At 33.7% G+C, this 22,671-nt stretch overlaps 1 protein-coding gene across 1 annotated transcript in view; it reads right to left on the bottom strand.

The window, feature by feature from the left end:
- The window catches only part of LOC145662734 (uncharacterized), a gene marked incomplete in the record, with an annotated part of 1,843,005 nt that overhangs the window by 38,118 nt on the left and 1,782,216 nt on the right, over positions 1 to 22,671 (bottom strand). Inside the window, 2 exon segments of the mRNA XM_081728599.1 lie at positions 15,458 to 15,554; positions 19,624 to 19,698. Of these exon segments, the coding sequence (XP_081584725.1) occupies positions 15,458 to 15,554; positions 19,624 to 19,698 (172 nt within the window).

The following is a 22,671-nucleotide window of genomic DNA, read 5'->3' as shown; positions in this document are numbered from 1 at the left end:
TCCCTTGGGAAATGTCTTGGTGAAGTGTTTGAACATGAACATGGTGAAATCCTGTTCATAAGCTTTATGCTAAAAGCTTGTGATCTTTTAAAAAATACAGAATTTGTTGGATAAATTATATTATTTTTCATACAGCGCACAAATGAAATTTTCCCACGTGTAAATCACTATATTATTGATCTTCAAGGCTTTAAACTCTCTGATAACGAATTCAAAATTCGTGAATTTTCTTTAACCGCATATGATGATACAGTAAATTTCCATTGCTTGGTAAAATCACGCTTGCTTGGTAAAAATTCATTTTCTTATTATTAGGTTGCCAAAAACAAATTTGTTGGTTAACATTAAATTTACATGGTTCAAATTTGAACAGCAAAATCAGATATATTATATCACACATACGTAATCATGTATATCTATTACGTTTAAAGAATGCAACCTTTTATTGTAAATGTTTAGAGAAACCTCTTCAGATTAGAAGAATATTTGCATTAGATAATGCTATTGATTTAGAAACGAAATATTGTCCTTCATTTAATGAATTATGTGAAAGTACAGTTAACGATTATTGTTCTTTTTATACAAATATTGTAAAGAAATTGGGATGTGCAGATCGTAATGCACAACAGTTGAATTATTGAAGGAAATATGAAAGATCAGCAGCATTAACTATTGAATTATTTAGATTGTAGTTATTTTTCTTGTGAATGTTTGTAGGATTTGTAAATAAAACTAACGATTGTAATTTTTTAAAAATTGAAAAAATTGTAAATGAAATATATTGTGATTAAATAGAAAAAAATAAAAATTGTAAATAAAAGTTAAAAAAATATTTAAAAAAATAATTTTTTTTCCGAAAATGTGCTTACTTGTTTAGAAATGATTTTTTCATTCTTTTCAATTGTTTCTTGTTAAACTGCTTAAAACATTTTTCAAATGACTGACTACGAACCACATAATGTAAAAGTAGTACAAAATAACCACATTAGGCAGATTCATCATTGATTATTTGTAAAATATATTTTAGTATTTTCTGATAAAAAGTTTTTATTTCCTGGAGAATATCCTTGACAACGCTATCAAAATAATTGCCATGTTATTTTTCATCGGTGGACACTGCAACCCAATGCAATCTAGTTGAATCTGGTTTGCCCATATTAATAATGAGTCCGGCTGAGGGTTACACCGTTTGAGCCTACTTCCTAGCTCAGGAAGTAGGAACGAAAAGCACAGTTCTGATTGGTTGGAGTTATCCATTTCTTGCCACGTTGCATTCAAATAGCAGAAATCAAAGAATTGTTATTGTCGGTCTTCGTGGCCGAGTGTGCTAGCGCTAGTAGCGAAAATCTCTTTTGGCGTGAGTTCAAACCCGGCCCGAGGAAAGTTTTTTTTAACATTTTATAACACTTTTTAAATTAAAATAATATGAAAATAATACTCAAAAAAGTGATTTACTTACTTTTGTGGAGATAAGTAGTAGTAGTAGTAGGAACGGGTTAGAAGCCCCGCAGGATTCGTTTTGTTCTTCTTGTACTCCACGATATAGGGCTCGTTTTGTTCCCCTTGTAATCCATGATATAAATTTTGTGACCAACTTAAAACAACTGGCTAGGATAGTGCGTAAAACCGCTGGCTAGAGTAGCGAGCGAAAAAAAACGTACTTCCGGGAGCATTAGTCTCCCAAACGAGTCTTATTATGAGAAGCTTATCAAGAGGATAAATTCTAGTAACACTTCAGCCCTTCACTTTATCAACTAGTAGCACTTGTAATAGCTCATCACTATCTATATTATAAAATTTCAAGCGACTATGTGACTCTTAATCTCTTGAACCACAAAACCGATCTCGATCAAATTTTCAACATAGATAAGGTTTGGGCCTGAGAGTGTTTCCATCATTTCACGTTGACAGTAAAGCTTAGGAGACTGGAAGGAGGGGGAGTTGTAAAAAATAAATAAAACTTAATAACTCTTGAACCAAATGACCAATCTTGATCAAATTTTTAAAATAGATCGGGTCCAAGCCTGGTATGTTTCTTATTATTTAACTTTGACAAAGCAACGTAGGACAGGAGGAAGAGGGAGATATATGCAAAAATCAATATAAGTAAAAATACAAGTGATTAGGTTTGTGACTTAATAACTCTTGAACCCAACCAATCTCAATCAAATTTTCAACATAGATGAGGTTCGGGACTAGAAATGCTTTTACAATTTCACTTTGATGGTAGAACCTAGGAGACAGGGAGGAGACGTGGATTTCTAAAGTGGAAGGAAGGAGATATATGTAAAAAAAATTAAAATGAAAGGGACTGTTTTTGTGACCATCATTTTTGAGACTCCAGATCGATTTTGATCAATTTTTCAACATAGAATGAGTTTCGGACTTGGACTGGTTTTTATCATATCACTTTGACGGTACAACTGAGCAGAGGGGGGGATACGTATATAATATACTATATATATATATATATATATATATATATATATATATATATATATATATATATATATATATATATATATATATATATATATAAAACTTAGTGACTCTTGAACCACCCGACCGATCTCGTTAACATCCAAATTCAGTAGCGCAACATGGGGAGGGTTAGGAAGGAGATATATATAAAAAGATCGAAAATGACCATTGTCAGTGTCGAATCCATAGTTTTTGGTGTCACTGAGATGAAAAGTTACACTTTCGGTGCTGTGCCTCGCAACATGTTGAATGTGAGATGTATATAAAATCATCGAAAATGACCTATATTAGAGTCGAATCCATAATTTTCACGGTCGCTGAGATGAATATGACACTTCAGATGCACTTTAAATCGAAATTCAACCCGCAACTTGGGGGAGAGGAGGGGTATTAAAATATATGATCGAGAATATCAGTGTCAAATTCATAGTCTTTGAGGTCCCTGAGATGTCCGATGTCGTGCCCCGCAACATGGTGGAGGAGATGAGGAAATATATAAAAATCATTGAAAATGACCGACATTAGTGGCGAATCCATAGTTTCGGGGGTCGCTGTGATGAACAGTGACACTTTCGATGCCGTTTAAATCTAAATTCAGCCACACAACTTGGGGGAGGAGGAGGGGAGAGCAATACAAAAATCACTGAAAATGACCGATATCAGAGAGCGCTTTAGTAAATAAAAAGAGTGACTGACTAACTTATCGTGTTAATATTTTTTTCTTAATCTAACCCAGCAAAGCGGGTAATTGGTGGTAGAACATGATAAATATTATCATTTTCAATCGGAGTATGTTTGTATCACTTATTCATATAAAACACATAATCATACACTTCAGACATTTAATGAAAAATAACGCTTCATGTACACTGCACCTATTTTGCCCAAAACAATGCTAATTATGGGCAAATTCGTAGACATAGAATTCCAACGACATATGCTTTGGACACAATATTTCTTCTAAATTTGTAACAGTTCTTTGAAGAACTTCTTGAATTAAACACTTTTTTGTTAATCCGTATGAATAGATGGTGCTAGTATTTGGGTAATATGTTTGAAGTATTTCCTTAAAATGTGAATACATCGCCCCCGTCCAGGTAATGCCATATATGTTACCACTTAAATGAATATTTGTATTTATGATCCGCTCAGATAAATCAATTAAAAGATATTGTGGTTTAAATATCCAGTTTTGAACGAATGGAACATCAGGATTTAGAATAGCTAATTCCTTTACAATAAATTCCTCATCATTATCATGAAATGCGGAAAAGTTTATAATGGCACTCACCCTACTTAAGTGACTAAATTAGAACGTGTTATCAGTATAAATATTTCTATCCTTTTCTATTTGTGCTAAGGAAGCAAATTGTGCATACACAACACATGTAACAGGTTCAGTTAAAGTTTCTGAAAATAATGCTTTTAAATTTACAGGGGAATCACGAACAACGTCCCAAGTATTATCATCTAAAGTACCTGTAGGGGATAGAATAAAAGCATACAGAACATAATAGTGTGGATATTCATCAAGAGTAACAATACGAAAATAATTTTGATAATATATTGCAGTACCTGAAATCAAAGTCATAAATCGATAACTTAGAAGTTATAAATCGTTTTTAAATTCGGGCTGAGAGGATTTGGAGGAAATTATTTTGATCCAACTTGTAATTGCAGTTTCTTAATGTTGAAGTCTTGAAATCCATAGCGATTAAGATGAAATTTCTCATTGAAGGCTGCAATGGAGATGAATCCAATAACCAAACCTTTAGGAATATTATCCAAGAAGAGACAATCAGTGTTGAAAGAGTTTACTTGTGCGAGTATGGTATAAGATCTTATACATATATATCCTTCTCAGAGGTAATTGGCCATCTCCGAAATTATTTGCGTATTTAATTTCATAGCTAAATCTGCAGCTATATCAGTGCGATGTACATGAATTACTTCCTCAAGTGCAACTTTATATGCTGTATTTTCAGTCGACATAAACAAAAACATCTTTTCTATGGTGTAATTTTACGCGCAAACTTACATTATTGCAAAGCAAATGATCTAAACTTACAATATCAGTATGAAAACGTCCGTACATTTCAAAATGTTTGCTATTTTTACCCTATTAGCATGTTTCTTAAAACCAGTATTTGTATCGTCTAATTTATTAAATTGCCTTCCAGTATCTTTATACTAGATTACACGTGCTAAACGTATGTAAGAAGCATCATAAGAATAATTTATAAAAGTAACCAAGAAAATTCTGTCGCTTTTTCACACAACAACTTCGAACATGGATATGTCGCCTAAGACGTATTTAGAAGATCAAAAATAGTCCCCATTAGCATCAATGACCTTCTGCCAACGTTCTGGAAGACCATGGATTCCATCGCGGTAGAACTTGATGGGCCGTGAAGGAAAGAAGGTACCAAGTGCATTTTGCACCTCTACTAGGAATTTGAACTGCCGACCTCTAACGTGATTATCCAAAGAATGGAACAGGTGATAATCGGGCGGTGCGATGTCCGGAGAGTATGGCGAATGCAACAGTGTTTCCCATCCAATGTGTAGAATGGTGTCCCGGCTTACCGTTGTCCTGTAACAGAAGGACCACTTTGCGATTCATAAGTGCTGGCTGCAGAGTTTTGAGTTTCTCTTGAAACGGCTCAACTGCTGACAGTACACAGTTATATTGATGCTCTGACCAGCTGATAGCACTTTTCGATGCACGATGCCGCGAACAGTCCACCAAACACGAGAGAACCTTTTTCTGGTGCAGTGCTGGTTTCGGCTGTTTTGGAACCGGTTCATGGGATGCTAATAAATGATAACGGCGGCGTGGAGCTTCGTGGAGGACTCACTTCTCATCACATGTGAACACCATGTCCAGAAATGGCTCCTTTCTCAGACGAGACAGCAAATAAACACAGGTACTGCTCGCGTTGCCTCCTGGCCCGGCGTCAAATCATGTGGAATCCATCGATCCAACTTGTAGTACTTCCCAAGTTGATGGAGGTACTGGCGAATGCTTTCTCGACTCACACTAAATTGTAGTCTCAATTCCTCACATGCCTGTCCACTGTTCGCCTGAATTGTTTAATGAAGATCTTTATTTTGTACATGTGTTGGTCTTCCGGCACGTCGTGCGTCTTTGAGTGTTTCGGCACTGTCCTTAAACGTGTTGAACCAGCGTTGCACTGTCCGCGTAGTCACCAGACTCTCATCAAAGACTTGGCATATCTTCCGCCCCTAGCTGCGCCGTTTGACCCCAGTTTGAATTCGTACAGCATACACGCCCTTCTGATGCTCTATGGAGGTCCCACGTTCACTCTGTCCTTACGATGTAACTGAACTGCCACACACTTTGTTGGTGGTCGAAACTTTACAATCGTAGCACTAGCAGTAACCTTCTGTATGTGTGACAGTCTCAGTTAGGAGCCGATACCGCTATCAGTTAGCAACTGTCAGACTTTTTTTTATAGCTTTCGTCTTTAAACTGTCACAGGCTGCTCTTACACGTGCACGAACAGATTCATTAAACGGACGTTCATCTAATACATCACCCTCAACTTGAAGCGTTTGTGACGCCTGACGACCTAGAGCTTTAGAAACTTGTTTAAGAAATCTTAACACAAAACGTAATAATGCTTTAACGAAACTACCTGTCGTGTCTCTTTGATATACAAGTCCTGAAAAATAGGATATTTTAAGTCCACGTTAATAACAAACATGTCTTGAACTCATGTTTAATTAATAGCGGTACAAGAGCGTTTAAAATGAAGTGTCACAGTCAATGTCCCAGAACGGAATGGCAAATTTCGCCTTCCATGATCTTTTAACACTTTTGATCCTAAGGGTATTTAAATTGACGAAGTCCTCTTTCCTGGAGAAAATAAGGGTTAATTTTTTAAAAAAATCATATATTCTTAAGTTTTTACTCTAAACGACGAAACTTTCAGAAATGAAAAGAGAAGTACTCCTCTACTAGAAGATGTCGGTTTACATACAAGACATATGTAAATAATCGTTGCAAACAACAACTTTATTTCTTGCAAAGTAATAATATTTGAGAATTGTGAATGATTATGAAACACGTTCTTTAGTTCTCTTTCTAGAACGACTGAAAGAAATTCTTCGATCAGATTTGAGAGAAGTTAATCCACGAAGCACTCAAAATTACCTTCTCAAATAAAAAGCATACAAAATTCATTTTGGTTGGTATATTAAATTTTAAATGGCCGTGTCGTTCCCGAGCAATACTGGGATTTAACGTAAGTTTACAGCCTGCCGTACTAGAACTACAGTAGGATTGAAAGTGCTAATAGTATTTTGGTTATGTTGAAATATAATTTTGCAGATGTGATATAATGAATATTTGAAATGTAATAGTTTGAACTTTCCCAATGTAATATCAGATTGTTGCTATACGTAATAATGGTGCGTTTGTATAACCTAAAATTAGACATTGTATAATATCCGTATAAATAAAAATTTGATGTAGATATCCAATATCTATGTGTGGTTGTTTAAATCCGCGACCTTGAGAAACAAGATCTGATTTCTCCTAATTGTAAAGCTAATGTAGGTAACAATGTAAGCGATTCTACACCTTCATCACATTCAATCACATTCAACGTGAACAATATTGGAGAAACTAAATCATAAATCTTGATACTTTAATTTCACCAGTAAATGGTGAATTGATGGATAACATCCAATGATAGGTTTACTTTCCAGAAGTTCTGCATTTTTAAATTTCACGACATAACATTTTCAGCTTCGGTACGTACCAATTCGATTCTGATAATCGTATATTATTTTTTAATTGATTAATAAAATGACTCCTATTTTTAGGATAAACATGAACATATACGCCAGTGTTTGACCCGTGTTCATCTTTTAAGTTTACTTCTATCGTATCAAAATATTTCTTTTCAACTTTAACATAATGCCGTATATGAAACAGAAGACATTTACACGTCCATGTTATATATTATACAGACGAAGTTTTCGAGCTATTGGTCCGATATTTTGTTGTTGTTTACAACATCAACGCAAATGTTAAGTATATTTGGAATATTGTAATCTAAATTACACGGAAATTTTCTGAGTTAATATTAACTCTTCAACATGTCTAAGTTTTGAATATACTACATTTTAAATTTCGCTTGTAATTTCAATAATAAATCCTAAAATGTGTTGTAATCCTGGTGTAATACTAATCATAAATTGATCAGTTACTTTTAATAACAATTTGATTTTTACTTTGTAAATATCGTAAAACTCATCTAATTGGTAATTTGTAGAAAGAAAGCAAAAATAAATAAGAACGAGTAAAAGGAAATAATCGGAGAAAAACTCAACTGTTCCAAGTTAATTTTCATTGCATAGAAACAATTACTTTTCTTACTTCATTAAATCAGCCTTCAACATTAGCCGGGAAACAGACATGCAAACAGAGCATAAGATTGAAAAAAAATCGACGAAACTGCAAACCTAAGATATGAATGCATTGAAGAGACCGTTCCCATCGCCAGGAAATCAATTTGTTGAGATATGGACGCTTCATCGCTCGAAAAACGCCATACGAAACCACAAATATGACCAACGATTTGTAACATTAATCTTTGTGCCTCCAAAAGTCTGTCGCGCAAGATCTCCGTGTGCGAGCTTATCCTATTTGTTTAACTTAATCATCGAAAGACAAATTTAATATGAGGAAGAAGATATCCAATACGTAAAAAGACTGTTTTACAATGCTTTGGAGCCTTCAGAGTATTTAGAAGATACCCTCGACATCCTACCAAAAAGAGGTAACTCGCCGAAAAACACCGCCCTCATAGAAGAGAAGGGAAAAGACGATTGCTAGCCGCCTATGATGCTGAGACAAGACTCCTTATTGGTCACCGCACAGGATTCAACTTCAAGCAATTTTGATGTCCAATGAATTAGATGACTTTCCATTCATCTTTATGGACTAAATAAGTGCCACCGAACAACTTCTACAAACTGTGTAGTATTGAAGTGTTTGTGTGAGTGTTGGTGCCGATTACGACGAACTGGAATGGAAAACTTTAAGTCCGTAAGTAGTAAGCATTCATTGACATAAATCTGAATCTATCGCAGTTTCTTTACAAATGCCTATAACACTGCTCTCCCGTCTGAATGTCTGTTTTAAGGCTAAGTGTTGTTTTCAGTCCGACACTAATAAGAATTTTTCGTAGAAACTAAACTCCAAATTAGATTCATTTTAGAGAACAAAGGTACTCGCATTGAGTCTTACACACTACCTTTGCTATTAATGAATATTTCCTTTTGCTCACAATTTCCTCCACGAAATTTGTGTGCTCTGTATTTACTCTCATAATCTTCGTAGAATAAACATGAGGATACGTTCTAGATTTGTAGGTATGGAAACCTCATCTGGAAAAGAGCGTCTAGTGTGCGCTGTGCCTCAGTAGCATAGGCACACAACAATATTGTAACATTCCAAATTTTTCAGGAATCATAAGTGGAATGTATTCAACCCATGAATAATATCCCGGTGGTATTTTAACTTGATGAATTTCAAGTTTATTATCGATAACAGTGTTTATTATAATTTCTTAAATCTCACGTACATTATAAAAACTCCATGTAATATTACTTTTTGTTAATGCAATACCCCATGCCCCTTCACTTAAATCAATAGATTGTGCTAATTTAACTCTAAATGGTACCATAATATTATCAAAATTTTACTACTTGCGTTTGAGAGAAGAGTAACGACTGAGGTATAATTTTGCACATTGCCTCAATCCGGGATTCGTCCTAACATTTTCACAATTTAATTTTATGCCTTGATGAGCATAGTATTCCTCGATACATTTCTGCTTGTCTTCTTCAGTTTGAAACTAAATAGGAAAACCTGACCCTTTCTCCTACACCTGAAGAAAGGAGTTTACATAGCTTCCGAACAGACCACCTGAATTCCCTCTCTTCGGGATCCATGGGTTCAAATTCCCAAATTTCGTGTACATCGAGTATTTTATAACCTTTTACAAGAGCTAGGTCTAACTCAGGAGTACAAAACGTTTCCGTAAGGGCACGCTCAGTGTCACTATGAGTGCAATTTACATTTTCTCTTCCATATTTTTCCGACAGAGACCAAAAAGTAATAGAACTCCCGCAACATACGGAAGAATCGGAAAGCAAAGGTTGGTTGGGCCAAAATAGTGCCTTCCACTACACGGTGAATTCTTCTCACTTCTCGGAAGATCGGCCTCGTATGTAATTTAGGAGATTTAACGGGCAAAGGTTTACGTAACATCACATACATATACAACTATGTTACATCTACGCAATCGATTCTTTCGTTTCTCCCACAGTTCACGTATCAACGAAAGTACCGTACGGCCACCGTTGTAACAATTTTTGGGAATTAGAAAATAGGGATTATTTATACATCGTTCTTCAGTAAACTTTTGCATACCTTCGTCCGTCTTTACCTCTTCATCTCAAGAACATTCTTACATTTCGTATAAATTGATACCAAAACTTTTAAGGAATCTACAAGGGTCATAATTTGTTCATATCGTTTTTCAAACGTATTGTAGGAGTCACGAGCACGGTGAAGAATGTCGTCACAATTGAAAGGGACCGTCTTACGGCATCTGTGAAAGAAACAGCTGAGAAACTCAAAGGCAGCTTTGAGTTCTTCGTGCCATTCATTGGCATTGTATTTACCTATATATCCTTCCCCACCTCTTCAAGCATTTTGAATTTCTATCTCTTATTGGTTTTCCATATACATAAGCCAATGCATAGCTTAGCACTATAGTTTGTCTTATGATGGAAACTCAACACATGGATTACAGGAATAATATTCTTCTGGTAAGTGCAAGGTAAGATATGTCCGTATCGCAAGACTTGCAATGGTGGATGAGTTAATAAAACATAAACACTCCGTTATCTCCTAGATGGTACCACTAAATTCGATAACCGCTTTTGTGAGAATTCTAATGTCGTTTTCACTGTCTTACTGTAAGACAGCATTTCACGTTGCAGGTTAAACTTCTCGCCACATGCCGCACGTTCTTGGCGCAAGCTTCTAGTAGCTGTCACTTTTTCGTGCTTCACGAATCAAGATCATAATATTCTATTGAAGGGTACGAACCGACATAATTTTGATTTTCAAAAGTGTTGAACAAGTATGGAAATCTCTCTTTGAATTATCAGATAGGCCTAAAGTTTTGTGTATTGTCAACAGCATTCGCAGAGAGAACATCGTTTCTACATCAGAGACCCTGTACCTTTTGTTATGTAGAGACTTCTACTTCTGAACAAAACATGGTGACTAGGGTCAACATGTACACGTCGCGTTGAACAAAAATGTTCATCACACACGTGATCAATTTTCGAGACCTGTTATCAAAGATGACACCAAAATCAATGCAGACCTTAACATTATCGCATACAGATCCACCCGTTTGTTACGCTCAAAATGATTCTCAAAACACACACCTTCAGGAAATATTGTATTGCATGCATTACATTTAATTTCCTCTACAGTATAATGACGTTCGTGGTTGTACTTACAATACGAACAGCGTCTCACACTGATGTTTATGAGATCCCTTATCAAAACCTTCTATCAATATTAACAATAGTTGCAAGTGTTTTAGGTGTTAATATTCCAAATAGGTTGGAAATGACCAACAGTAGTACCTTTGTTATAAAGATGAAAATCATATCTTTCGCAGGTTCTCCCGGGTATACAATTTTGCTTTTGGATTCATTTACGTCATAAATTACGATTTGATAATCTCCTTTCAAACAAGATTAAGAAGTATCAACATCCGTAAAGTCAGTCTCCCTTAACTTTAATGTTGCAAAGTATTTAAGCTTTATTAATACACATTTTATCATTATATAGCGTTAAATTGTACACGTCGTATTTGGTACGTGGAATCTTACCTACTACCATACAATGGCCATGGGTAGGCAGTAAATGTTCTTGTTTCCTATATGTACCAAACGCTTTTCAACAAGTTTCCTAATTTCGCATACTTATCAACAGGATCGGTTTTATTTTTAGCTCTGACAAGCATGTTATCTGCGATGTGGCTCCTAAATAACATTTCTTCGCCAAGTAGGAATGCTTCATTTGAATTTAACACATTTTCGAGCGAAGTTAATATGGATCTACCGACGATTAAAATGATTAATATTCATACACTGCGAAGAGATGAAAATTTCTTGGAATTTGTATGGTAGCAAAATCCTAATTGACGCAATAATTCTCGAATCTGGTTGGTAAGTATTGTGTAATTTTAAATCGTTATAAGTTGTAATCACAAATTCCATGATATTCTTGTCTACTCGTGAATCGTATTTCTTACTTCTAATTTGTGCATCTCTGTTAGCCAAAATAGTCATTTTTTTAAAATTAGGGATCAAAATATTCTTAATTACGTAAACCATTTTTAATAGCTTTGTATCAAACTAAGCAAGGTGGCAACAAAGCATGACGTAAAATATTAAGTAAATTAGCTTTATTAATACCTATCAAATCACATTCTTCTTCAAATTCTTCTATAAAAATACTAAGTGGAATATCGTCTACATGGCTGCTATATTTTATTAAGGATTTCATATCACTCAACTTTACCGGTGTGTTTAAAGTTTTAGAATGACTAGATTTTATAGATCTTAACTTTCTAAATTTTACGTTAATAGAATTACGCATCGGTCTTTCTTTCTTCTGACTCTCTACATCGGATGTGGTATCTTCCCTTACTGTATTCTCTGATGGACTTCCTTCTTCATATCTATGCCTCGAAACTGCTGGAGGTGAATCAGAAATAACTACTGCACGTTACGGTAGGAGCGCAGAGGAGTGACCCGATCGGTAGCGAGGGTGTGCGTCAGCGAAGGTGGGTATAGATATAAACGAGGATAGTGCAAACACTATGTATGGCATCAAATTACCTTACATGTTGAATAATGTATTTGTACGTTACTAAAAGCATTATAGGTAATATTGTAAGTGTGCAAGCCTGTTGTATACAAAAATGTTCTTAAATCACAAACCAGTAAGGAATAAGGACATCTTCTGGTGAACTGCAAGATAGTCTGTTTCGAGTAATCTGTGGCTGAACTTGTGTGAATTTGTATTAGTGTGAGTAGATCTTTCGGTGCAAAATCACATCCTAATTTAGTCAAAGTATGCAGAAAGGAACCGTGAGCAGACTTGCGGAGGACTAGAATGTTGTTGTGAAAAGGTAGTTCTTATATATCATCAATCATCATAATATAACTATAAAAATATTAAAATTAACTACTTTTTCCTTCAATATTGATTCATCAAGTTTGAAGAAATACATATAATTAGTGAATTAGTTATATCACGTATAAATAATGTATGATGTGGCAGTTTAGCACTGGCGAAAGAATACAATCGAACAAATCATGCACATACTTCACTCTAAATAACACATTCAAGCAGGAGGAACAAATTTTTTTCTACTGCAGATATTATGTAAAATTAGTGAAAAGGAAAGCACCACATGAAGTTAAATTAATACTAAACTTGTTTTTACTTTTATAGTGATCACTAAAGTTTATTGAGTATGTGAATTGATAATAAACAGTGCGAATTCCGCGTCCGTTATCGTTATCGTTCGTGTGCGTGTTGCGTCGGTGTATTCTTGTAATATGGGCTGAAAAACTTATATTCGCAGAATACAGGTTTGAATTGGAAATTAATGTTTAAAAAAATTACTCTATAATATAGTGAAATATAAAACATGTAAGTATTTGTGAACAGTAAAGAGGGCAGTAAAACAAATTTCACTAAGACAGCGCGAAAATATACATAATAAACTAAATTGAATTTGTTTAATGAAAGTGTTCCTATTTAATTACATGGTTAGCAATGAGTTGTTTGTAGGTTAAATTAGTAATGTTTCAATTAGTACGACATACAAAGTTAATGTTTCAATTTTCTGCTTCGGTTTATTACTTTTCTTTTCACACTTATTTCTGAAGTATTTAATATACAAGGGCATATTCAATCCAAATAAACCAAAATTGTAAAGATTTAAAATGCCAAAAGACCTTTTAAATGAACGAATGTGGCAGTGTATGCCATAAACTATAACTGACCCCAAGAGAGTGTCTTGCAGCAAGGTCGAATCTTATAAATATAATTACCTTAAATGTGACGTAAATTTAACCTACTATGTCCAACTTTACTAGGTAAGCACTAAAAACTAAATTTCTTGAATTCACAAACTATAATAAATAAGTCAATGAATAAAAAATACAGGGTGTCCGAGAAGTCCTTCCCTGATTACAGAAATTGATAACTCGGGCTAGAAATAAGATAGAAATATGAAACTGGTGTTGAATTGTTTACAAACTATAAAAGTTTTTGTCTGTGTTAGGTTTGTTCTGATTTACCAAGTCTCAATTTTTTTTGTTTTAGGTTTGTAGTACGAATAACCACAGTCGTTGCATCGATCCCTCCAGTGATGTTGGCTAATGTGTGGCTGGAAATTGAATATCGCCTAGATGTGCTACGTGCTACCAAGGGTGCTCATGTGGAAGTGTACTGATGTGACCAAAACTTTTATAGTTTGTAAACAATTCAACACCAGTTTCATATTTCTATCTTATTTCTAGCCTGAGTTATCAACTTCTGTAATCAGGGAAGGACTTCTCGGACACCCTGTATAATGAATTAGTGCAAGTATGCTACTTTAATCGGTCCATTGTAGTAATGACAGATATTTATTGATACAAATATCCTTTCTTGCTTAGGAACAATTGAAATAAGCACAGTAACACCATTTATATCTACATAACCATATATACAGCCAAATTATTGATATAATCTTCTGCAAGCAATCCTGCAACAAAACGCTGTAAAATATCCAAAACAGAATACTTCGACAGGAGAAAACGATTAAAAAATTCATCATCGTTGAAGTACTCAAAAGGATTTTCCGTGTCTCATTATTCTTTTAGGTCGGATAGCATAATCTATCTGTTCGAGCACTCCAGATTCATCTAAAATATCCAAATCTTTTGCAAGCATATTCACTCTACTCACAGCTGATCACGACATTATCAAGGATTAATCTCCCGTTTTCAACGGCTAATCTTAATTCGACGATTTGGCGATATAATCTTCAGATCAGTGTTGGTGCAACACATTATCCTCACTTCGATGACTAACTTTAGTTTAATGAATATCCAAGGATTAATCTTTGGTTGGTGCAACCGGGCATCAATGTTATATATGTACCAGCAAATTTTACCAAGTCACAAAGTTCGTAGTTACTAATAATAATAATTACTATCTCACTATACTTCGAGAAGAGACGAGATTTTGCCCCAGCCAAGAGTACATTATAAATATACTGTTTAATATAGTGTACAAATAGCACACATAATATGCAAATGTACCCATAAAAATATCTCAGTACGTCCGTATTTTTCCACCGAGACCATAATAGTCCAACTAATTAAAATCTCGCTATAATTTGAGACGAGACAATGTCATTAAATATTTTTTGCACTTTCAGATTTTACCAGCGCAGCCTTAGTGACCAAGAAAATTTGTAATAAAAGTATCTTCACATGTAGGTTTTTGCATGGTTATGAGTTCGAGACAAGTTGAAGTAAATGTTCAAAGGAGAATGTTCTGGGTCTGCGAACAATTTCAGGGACACACATACATTTTAATAATAGTACACGTACGTGTACGTTCCAATAATAATAGAACGCGGCCACTCATAAATATATGAGTGGCTCGGATGAACATAATGGTGAGCGACACTTCCTGCAAAATTGAAGTATTAGATGGAACCTATTAATCTATTAAATAAAATGAATCTATTATTGTTCAAATATTTAAGTACTTCAATTGTATTTTTAATTTGTTACAAAACTTTCTGGTCTATAACTACCTGCTAATTCTAACGTCTATAAATACCTTCTAACTGCCCTTTACGCAATCCTTGTATGCTAAATGTTCCGGCGACTATCTGACTTCTGCTTTGATGAATATAGCAACCTGGAGGTACCTGCCACTGGAAAAATAAAATTTACAAATGAATAAGAAATATTCACTCACTCTTCGTAACAATATTACGTGCACACTAACTAATAATTTTTTATTGGATATCTTAGTTTAAATAAAGTATTAATATACATCTATTAATCCGTTGTAAAACTTAAAATGGATATTCGTAAATAATTTGGTGTGATTAATACAAGAAATTCATGAATAAAAATGATTGTACCAATATTTACATTACTGATTTAATAAATATTAGGTATCGGTAGTGGACATAATTAATAATGTACTATTTTTCTCACAAGGTTGTTGCAATTATCTTCCCCAATCACATATTAATATCCTTTCTGACTCGACTTGTGCTAAGATCTACACTTTACAAGAATGTGGACGAAATGTATTTTCATTTGGTTTCTATTTAATTCCTCAAAAGCGACTAACATTAGAAACTAAATGTACTGGGACAGTTTGAAAGAATATACCATTTTCTATCGAATAGAATTATTTCTTGTTCCCCGGGACTCACTATTTTCACCTTCAAGCAATGTATATATGTATATTAAATTGTGAAATTTAGAATATATATCTCGCTTCTTGACGATTGGGAAATTTTTCAAGTTCCCACTAGAACCACTGCCACTAAAGATATATATTTTCGCCTCTAAAATTAAGAAAATGTGAATGCTATTTATTTCATTCTTCGATAAATTCCTACACTTTTGTCGTTAATATTTGGGGTGTAACCACAAACGGCACCGGCTCCGCCCATTCAAAATTCCCTGAACAAGGCCATGGTTCATATAAAACAATTTCATTTCGCTTCCTTTCCATGCAAGAATCATTGGTTGGAAGGAAATCTGAGCTCAATTAAAATAGGAATACAAATTTGATTGAAGTATAGAGTTAACGAGCGCATGATATGAGTAATTCCATTTCTTATTGGTTGAAAAGTATGAAACATTTCGGGACGAGATATCTTATATTTAACTATGGGTAAACTGCTGCAGATGACGGAGTAACGGTCAAATAATACCCAGGAAAACTTTTACCCCAAGGGTAAAAGTTGCCCAGTTCCATTTAACGCCAAGAATGGGAGTACAAATATTATCGTGAAAATATTACCTGAAACGTGTTAATAAAAATTTTCTAGCTACATGCGTACATATTCACTACGAAAAAATTACTTCAAAAGAAAGAGCGTAAGATTATACCCATGAAATTTACCCCTAGCCAAATTCCGTTAAATTACATAGTATATTTCGCCAAAAGTGGGTAAGTGTTGACCAGAGAAAAATGACTTCACACGAAAGGTTTTTAAATTATCCCAGATAAATTGTATCCCTGGGCTAAATTTCACTAAACTACTAACCATATTTCTGCGAAAGTGGGTAAATATTCACCAGGAAAATTAGTTCACACGAAAGAGGCTAATATTATTCAGAGCAAGTTGTATCTCTAGCTAAATTCCATTAATGCACTTAGTACATCTCTCCAAAGATTAGTAAATGTTAACTAGCAAAAAATTACTTCAAACCAAAGAGGGTAATATTATCCCATGAAAATTGTACCCCTAGCTATATTTCACTAAACCGCATAGAATAATAGTCCGAAGCTGTGTAAGTATTGGCCAGGAAATATGACTTCACACGAAAGGGGGGTAATATTATCTCGGATAAATTATACCCCTTAGCTAAATTCCATTAAACTACATGGAATACTTCATCACAGGATGATAAATACTGACAAGGAAAAATGACTTCACAGGAAGGTTGTAATATTATCCCGTGAAAATTGTACCCCTTAAAAATTCAATATACTACTTATTATATTTCTCCAAAGGTTAGTAAATATTGACCATGAAAAACTGACTTAACACGAAAGCAGATAATAATCTCCCGGACATATTGTACACCTTGACTTATTTTACTAAACTGTTTAGCATATTTTCGAAAGGTTAGTATATATTGACCAGGAAAAAAGATTTCACACAAACGGGGATAATATTATCGAGGGCAAATTGTCTGCTTTAGCAAAATTTTACTATACTTAGCATATTTCTTCAAAGTTCAGTGAACATTGAGCAGGAAAGTCTGAGTTAACACGAAAGGGGATAATATTATGCAGGGCAAGTTGTACCCGTACCTAAATTTCATTAATATACACTTAGTATATTTTTTCTAAGCTGCGTGAATAATAATCAGTGAAAAATGACTTCAGACAAAAAGGGATAATATCATACCGGGTAAATTACACTCCCTAGATAAATTTCACTAAACTGCTTAGTAGATTTCAGCAAAAGTGTATAAAGAACGACAAAAAGATGATCTCAGACGAAAGGGAGTAATATTATCCCCTGCAGATGGTAATCCTAGATGAATATCATTAATACACCTACTATATTTCTTGAAAGATGACTATATTGACGAAGAAAATATGACTTCACATGAAGGGGAGTAACATTATCCCGGGAAAATTCCATTTCCCCGCTAAATTTCATTAATTTATTTGGAATATTTCTCAAAAGGGCGCTAAATATTGTCCACGATAAACTGACCTCACACGAAATGGCTTAATACGTAATATCCTGTGCAAATTGTATCCTATTGTAAATATCGTTAAGTTAGTATATTTCTCCAAAGCTTAGTAAATATTGACCAGAAAAATGAATTCACACGAAAGTGGGTAATATTACCCCTGACAAATTGTATTCCTTGAATAAATTTTACTAAACCACTTAGCATATTTCTAATAAGGTTAATAAATATTCACCAGGTAAAATGAGTTCACGTGAAAGAGGATAATATTATTCAGGGCAAGTTGTACTCACAGCTAAATTTCATTAATGTACTTAGTATATGTCTCCAAAGCTGTGTAAATATTGACGAAGAAAAATGACTTTACAGGAAAGGGGATAATATAATGCCGTGGAAATTGCACACCTTAACTAATCTTTAGTAAACTAGTTAGTGTATTTTTCCAAAGGTTAGTAAATATTGAACAGCAGAAAATGACTTTACAGGAAACGGGGTAATATTATCCCGTGAATATTGTACCCCTAGATAAATTTCATTTAACTACTTAGAATATTAGTCCAAATGAAGGTAAATATTGACCAGGAGAAAATGATTTGTACCAAAGGGGAGAATGTTATCACAAACAAATTATACTCCCTAGCAAAATTTCAATAAACTACTTAGCATATTTTTCCAAAGATTAGTAAATATTGATCAGGAAAAAATATTTAACAGGAAGGGGGTAATATTATCCAGGGCAAATTCTGCCTCTTAACTCAATTTCACTTAACTACTTAGCATATTTCTAGGAAGTTTAGTAAACAATGAACAGGAGAAAGATGAGTTCACACGAAAAGGGGTAATATTAACGAGGGCAAGTTGCACCCATACCTAAATTTCACTATGTATTTAGTATCATTCTCCAAAGCTGCGTGAATAATACCATTCACCCATCGGGACAGATTTTCCAAAGTTCTTTCATGCACATTAAATGTTCGTGTTCAGGATATTAGAAAAGCGTTTATCGATCTAATTGTATGTTCCTGTGTCCATAACGATATAGAACAAACGTGTAATGATAGTAAGCTTGTATACTTAATAATCAGTTTCTTGCACAGATTGCGTCATTCTTTATGCTATTGGTAAATTTCATTAAGTCAAAACATAATTATATTTACCTATGGCGATTCTAAGATTTCAATAAATACATTCAAGAAGGTTTAATTGTAATCAGTACAGTAGACTTTGTATAACTGCGAAACACATTCAGTCCTACTTGTGCAAATCTTATCCTTTTGAATTTTATAAAATATCATGAATTTCTGTATCTGAAATGTGGAACTCCAATGTAACATGATATTACATTGCTTAGTATACAGCTTAGTGACTTACGTCTTTATAATACCTTGTATGTGTATGCGTGTTCTCATTTACGGATTACTTTGATATAAGTTATAATTTTGATTAATTTCTTATAATAATTTTGTTATCTTACGTAATACATTTGACTTACATGCTAACCAAGGCAGTTATGATTGTAAAACGATCAGTGTTGAAATAACATCTTACCGAGTATACTTGCACAAGCTTTCCAGGTTTCATTCCAGGGCAAACAACCAACTTGCGGAAGCTGCTGCTCACAGTCTGTTGAATGAAAAAGACGACAATTAGAAACTAAGTAAAAGTGTCAAGTTCTTGACATACAAAACTATTACATTAAATTAACAGCAAATAACATTTTACCTCGTAGTTTTATCTTCGTTACATACATGATAATGCATACATGATAATACATAACCAAACAGAGAATGAGAATGAAAGGAAAATATTTCATTTCTTCAACAATAAAATAAATTAAATCTGATGCATTGAAAAGCGCTTTCGAAACATGAATTAATTTTTAACTTTTATATACAAATTAGTTTCTATATACTTTTGTAATGAAGGTAGTGAAGATAGTGGAAATCTTACCGTGCTACTTTACCATTGTATTACCCATTAAATTACACATTTTAGTATTATAGTAGGCCCTACCTACATATCAATGCACATAAACCTTCGTATACCTGACTTCCACATTAGTTTTCTTTTGATCTTTCTCATCTCGAATTCATTTTCGCTAGATTTAAGCTAATGGAAAGTACAGAACAATACAATGCAGCATTCTGTTTCTACCCTTGAACAAGAAGCGACATGTACAAAATGAAGGCCTCGCAGATCTGCATTAAAGAAGCAGATAGCAACTTATAGCAGCTTAGTGCAGCACAGTTGAGTAGAGTGTGTCATGCTTTCATATCCTCGAGGTCCCGCATTCATTTTCCACACTTATTGTACTACTTCTGTGGTTTCTTGACTTTTAAGTTAAAGTAACTTACCTGTCTACATTTCTGACTGAATGCTTTCTCAAGAACTAATTTATACTAACAGTTCTTACTTGGAATACATTCTCTCTAATTGGTTTCTCCTTCAGCTAATATAATGTTATAATTATAACGCAATAACAATACTAGTTGAACATCCATATGTGATATGAAACATAAGAAGTATTCCAAATTGCCTTCGTAGACTACTGAATATAAGGAAAAAAGCTAGAACGCTCCCTTTCAGTGTGTGCATTCAACCTCTACTGGAAGTATGCTGTAGATTCAAACCGAATTTGGAACCTTCTTTAACAGTATTCAATAGGGTTTGTTTTATATAATTGATGTCAGCTAATATAATATATGCTGTCGAAGCACTTCCTTTCTATTGGAGAGTAAGTAGGAAGCAGGATTGAGAGCAAAAGACAGTGGAAGTGGAAATGAGCTACGTGATAGCAGTATTTGTAGTACTATCTGTGAAATAGAAAAAAAAATGTACACTCATGTCCAAAATGATTGTCGCATATCTATAACTGTCTTCTTGTAAGAATATAATTTGATAATGATTTTGCAGGGTACTTTTAATACTGATGCTGTGTGTATAATCGGAAAATGTATATTTGTGGTAAATTTTAAAGGAAAAGAATTATAAATACGAAAATTAGAAAGAGTAAAACAAAATGTTGCTAAATGGACAAGAAAGTTTTATTTTCGTTTTATTGTTCTTATTTACTGCTGTTTTGACATGAAATTTGCCACATAAATGTCTTTGCCGATTATACACATACTAACATTATAAGAAATACCAGGCGGATTCATTATCAAATTATATTCCTACAACAACATATTTATAGACATGCGACAATAATTTTGGACATGAGTGTACATCAGTTTAGCATTTCTGCAGCCCACTGAAGTGGAGAATATGAGAATTAAATCAATAAAATATGTATTGTGGCATAGGAAGCAATGGATGTCTGAAGGACACGCTTAGGAGAGACAAAAGTTGTAAATACAAATTAGTCATGTTATAGATAAGCGACAATAACAAGCGACAAGAACAGAAAAAGAAATATGAAGTAATATAATTAGAAAACAAAGAGAAACGTCGTTAAGATTAGAAATTGTTGCATAGACTGGAATTGCCTTTACAAACGTCAATGACAAAACCTTCAAGAAAAAATTGTCATGGTCTAATTATTGGGCCAATGTACCTTCAATCCTAAAAGGAGTAGTTCAAATCCATAGGTGGAATAGTTTTTTAAATTACAATTTTTGTGGTGTTTGATAGGCAATGCCAAATGTTTTAATATTTTATGCTAAAGTTAAACATGATATTATTATTGAAGAATATTGACTATGAAAATTAAGTTTATGTGATCATGAATGTGGTAATGTTTAATTTAGTTCCTTGTCATTTGGAATTCTGAAAATACTATTTTTTGGTTGTGTATCCAATATATTAAAGAATATACATAAAAATACATAAACATACTAAATTATAAAATAACAATATACAAAATATTAATGGTATAGAATAAAAGAATAAGGAAAAGTTAACTGCTACAGAAATTAACAAGTCAAATTTCCTACTTGTAAGTGCTATTACTACTCTAAAGGAAATCGGACTTCCAAGATTCCCTTTATTAATAGAGTTTAACGTACTCGGTATTCAGAGATGACAGGACTTCGGACTTCCAGAAGTCTTGTCTATCTTCCGGTGTCGGGCAGGTTAATTCAATGCACTTATTTCTATATTACGAAAATTTTGTATTTTTTATGCAAAGAATAAAGAAAAGATAGAAAATGGCTCACATAAGCAAGTGCTTAGTGAGCCTGATTCTCATGTTTTATTTATTTATTTGTTCTTTTGCCGTAACATATAAGGTTTATAATTCTTACTTTTAGTTAACAATAGTTTTTTAAATACTTTTTCATCATTTTAAGCACTGTAAAATTAACCTTTTATATACTTTAAAATTACTTTCCTCTTTGATTCGGAGTGTGAGTTCATTATAGATGTTGGGAGCTCTGTAACATGTTTGATATTGAGTAATAGATTTACTCGTTGCTTTAATTTCTAAATTTTTGTCTGTCACATTTCTGGTTATATACATATGTTTTGTTTCGTCCCATTTGTTTCTATTCTTTTTAACATATATTAATACCTTCTGCAAATATAATTTTGAAAGTGGTAACACTGGAAATTAGTCATAAAGTCTATCTAGTATACTGTCAAGTCATTTTTAAAAACATA

Source organism: Thermobia domestica, chromosome 10 (assembly GCF_964235325.1).
Source record: "Thermobia domestica chromosome 10, izTheDome1.hap1.1, whole genome shotgun sequence".
Taxonomy (NCBI): domain Eukaryota; kingdom Metazoa; phylum Arthropoda; class Insecta; order Zygentoma; family Lepismatidae; genus Thermobia; species Thermobia domestica.
The sequence above is the reverse complement of the archived record's forward strand: the minus strand, read 5'-3'. Positions and strand labels throughout refer to the sequence as shown.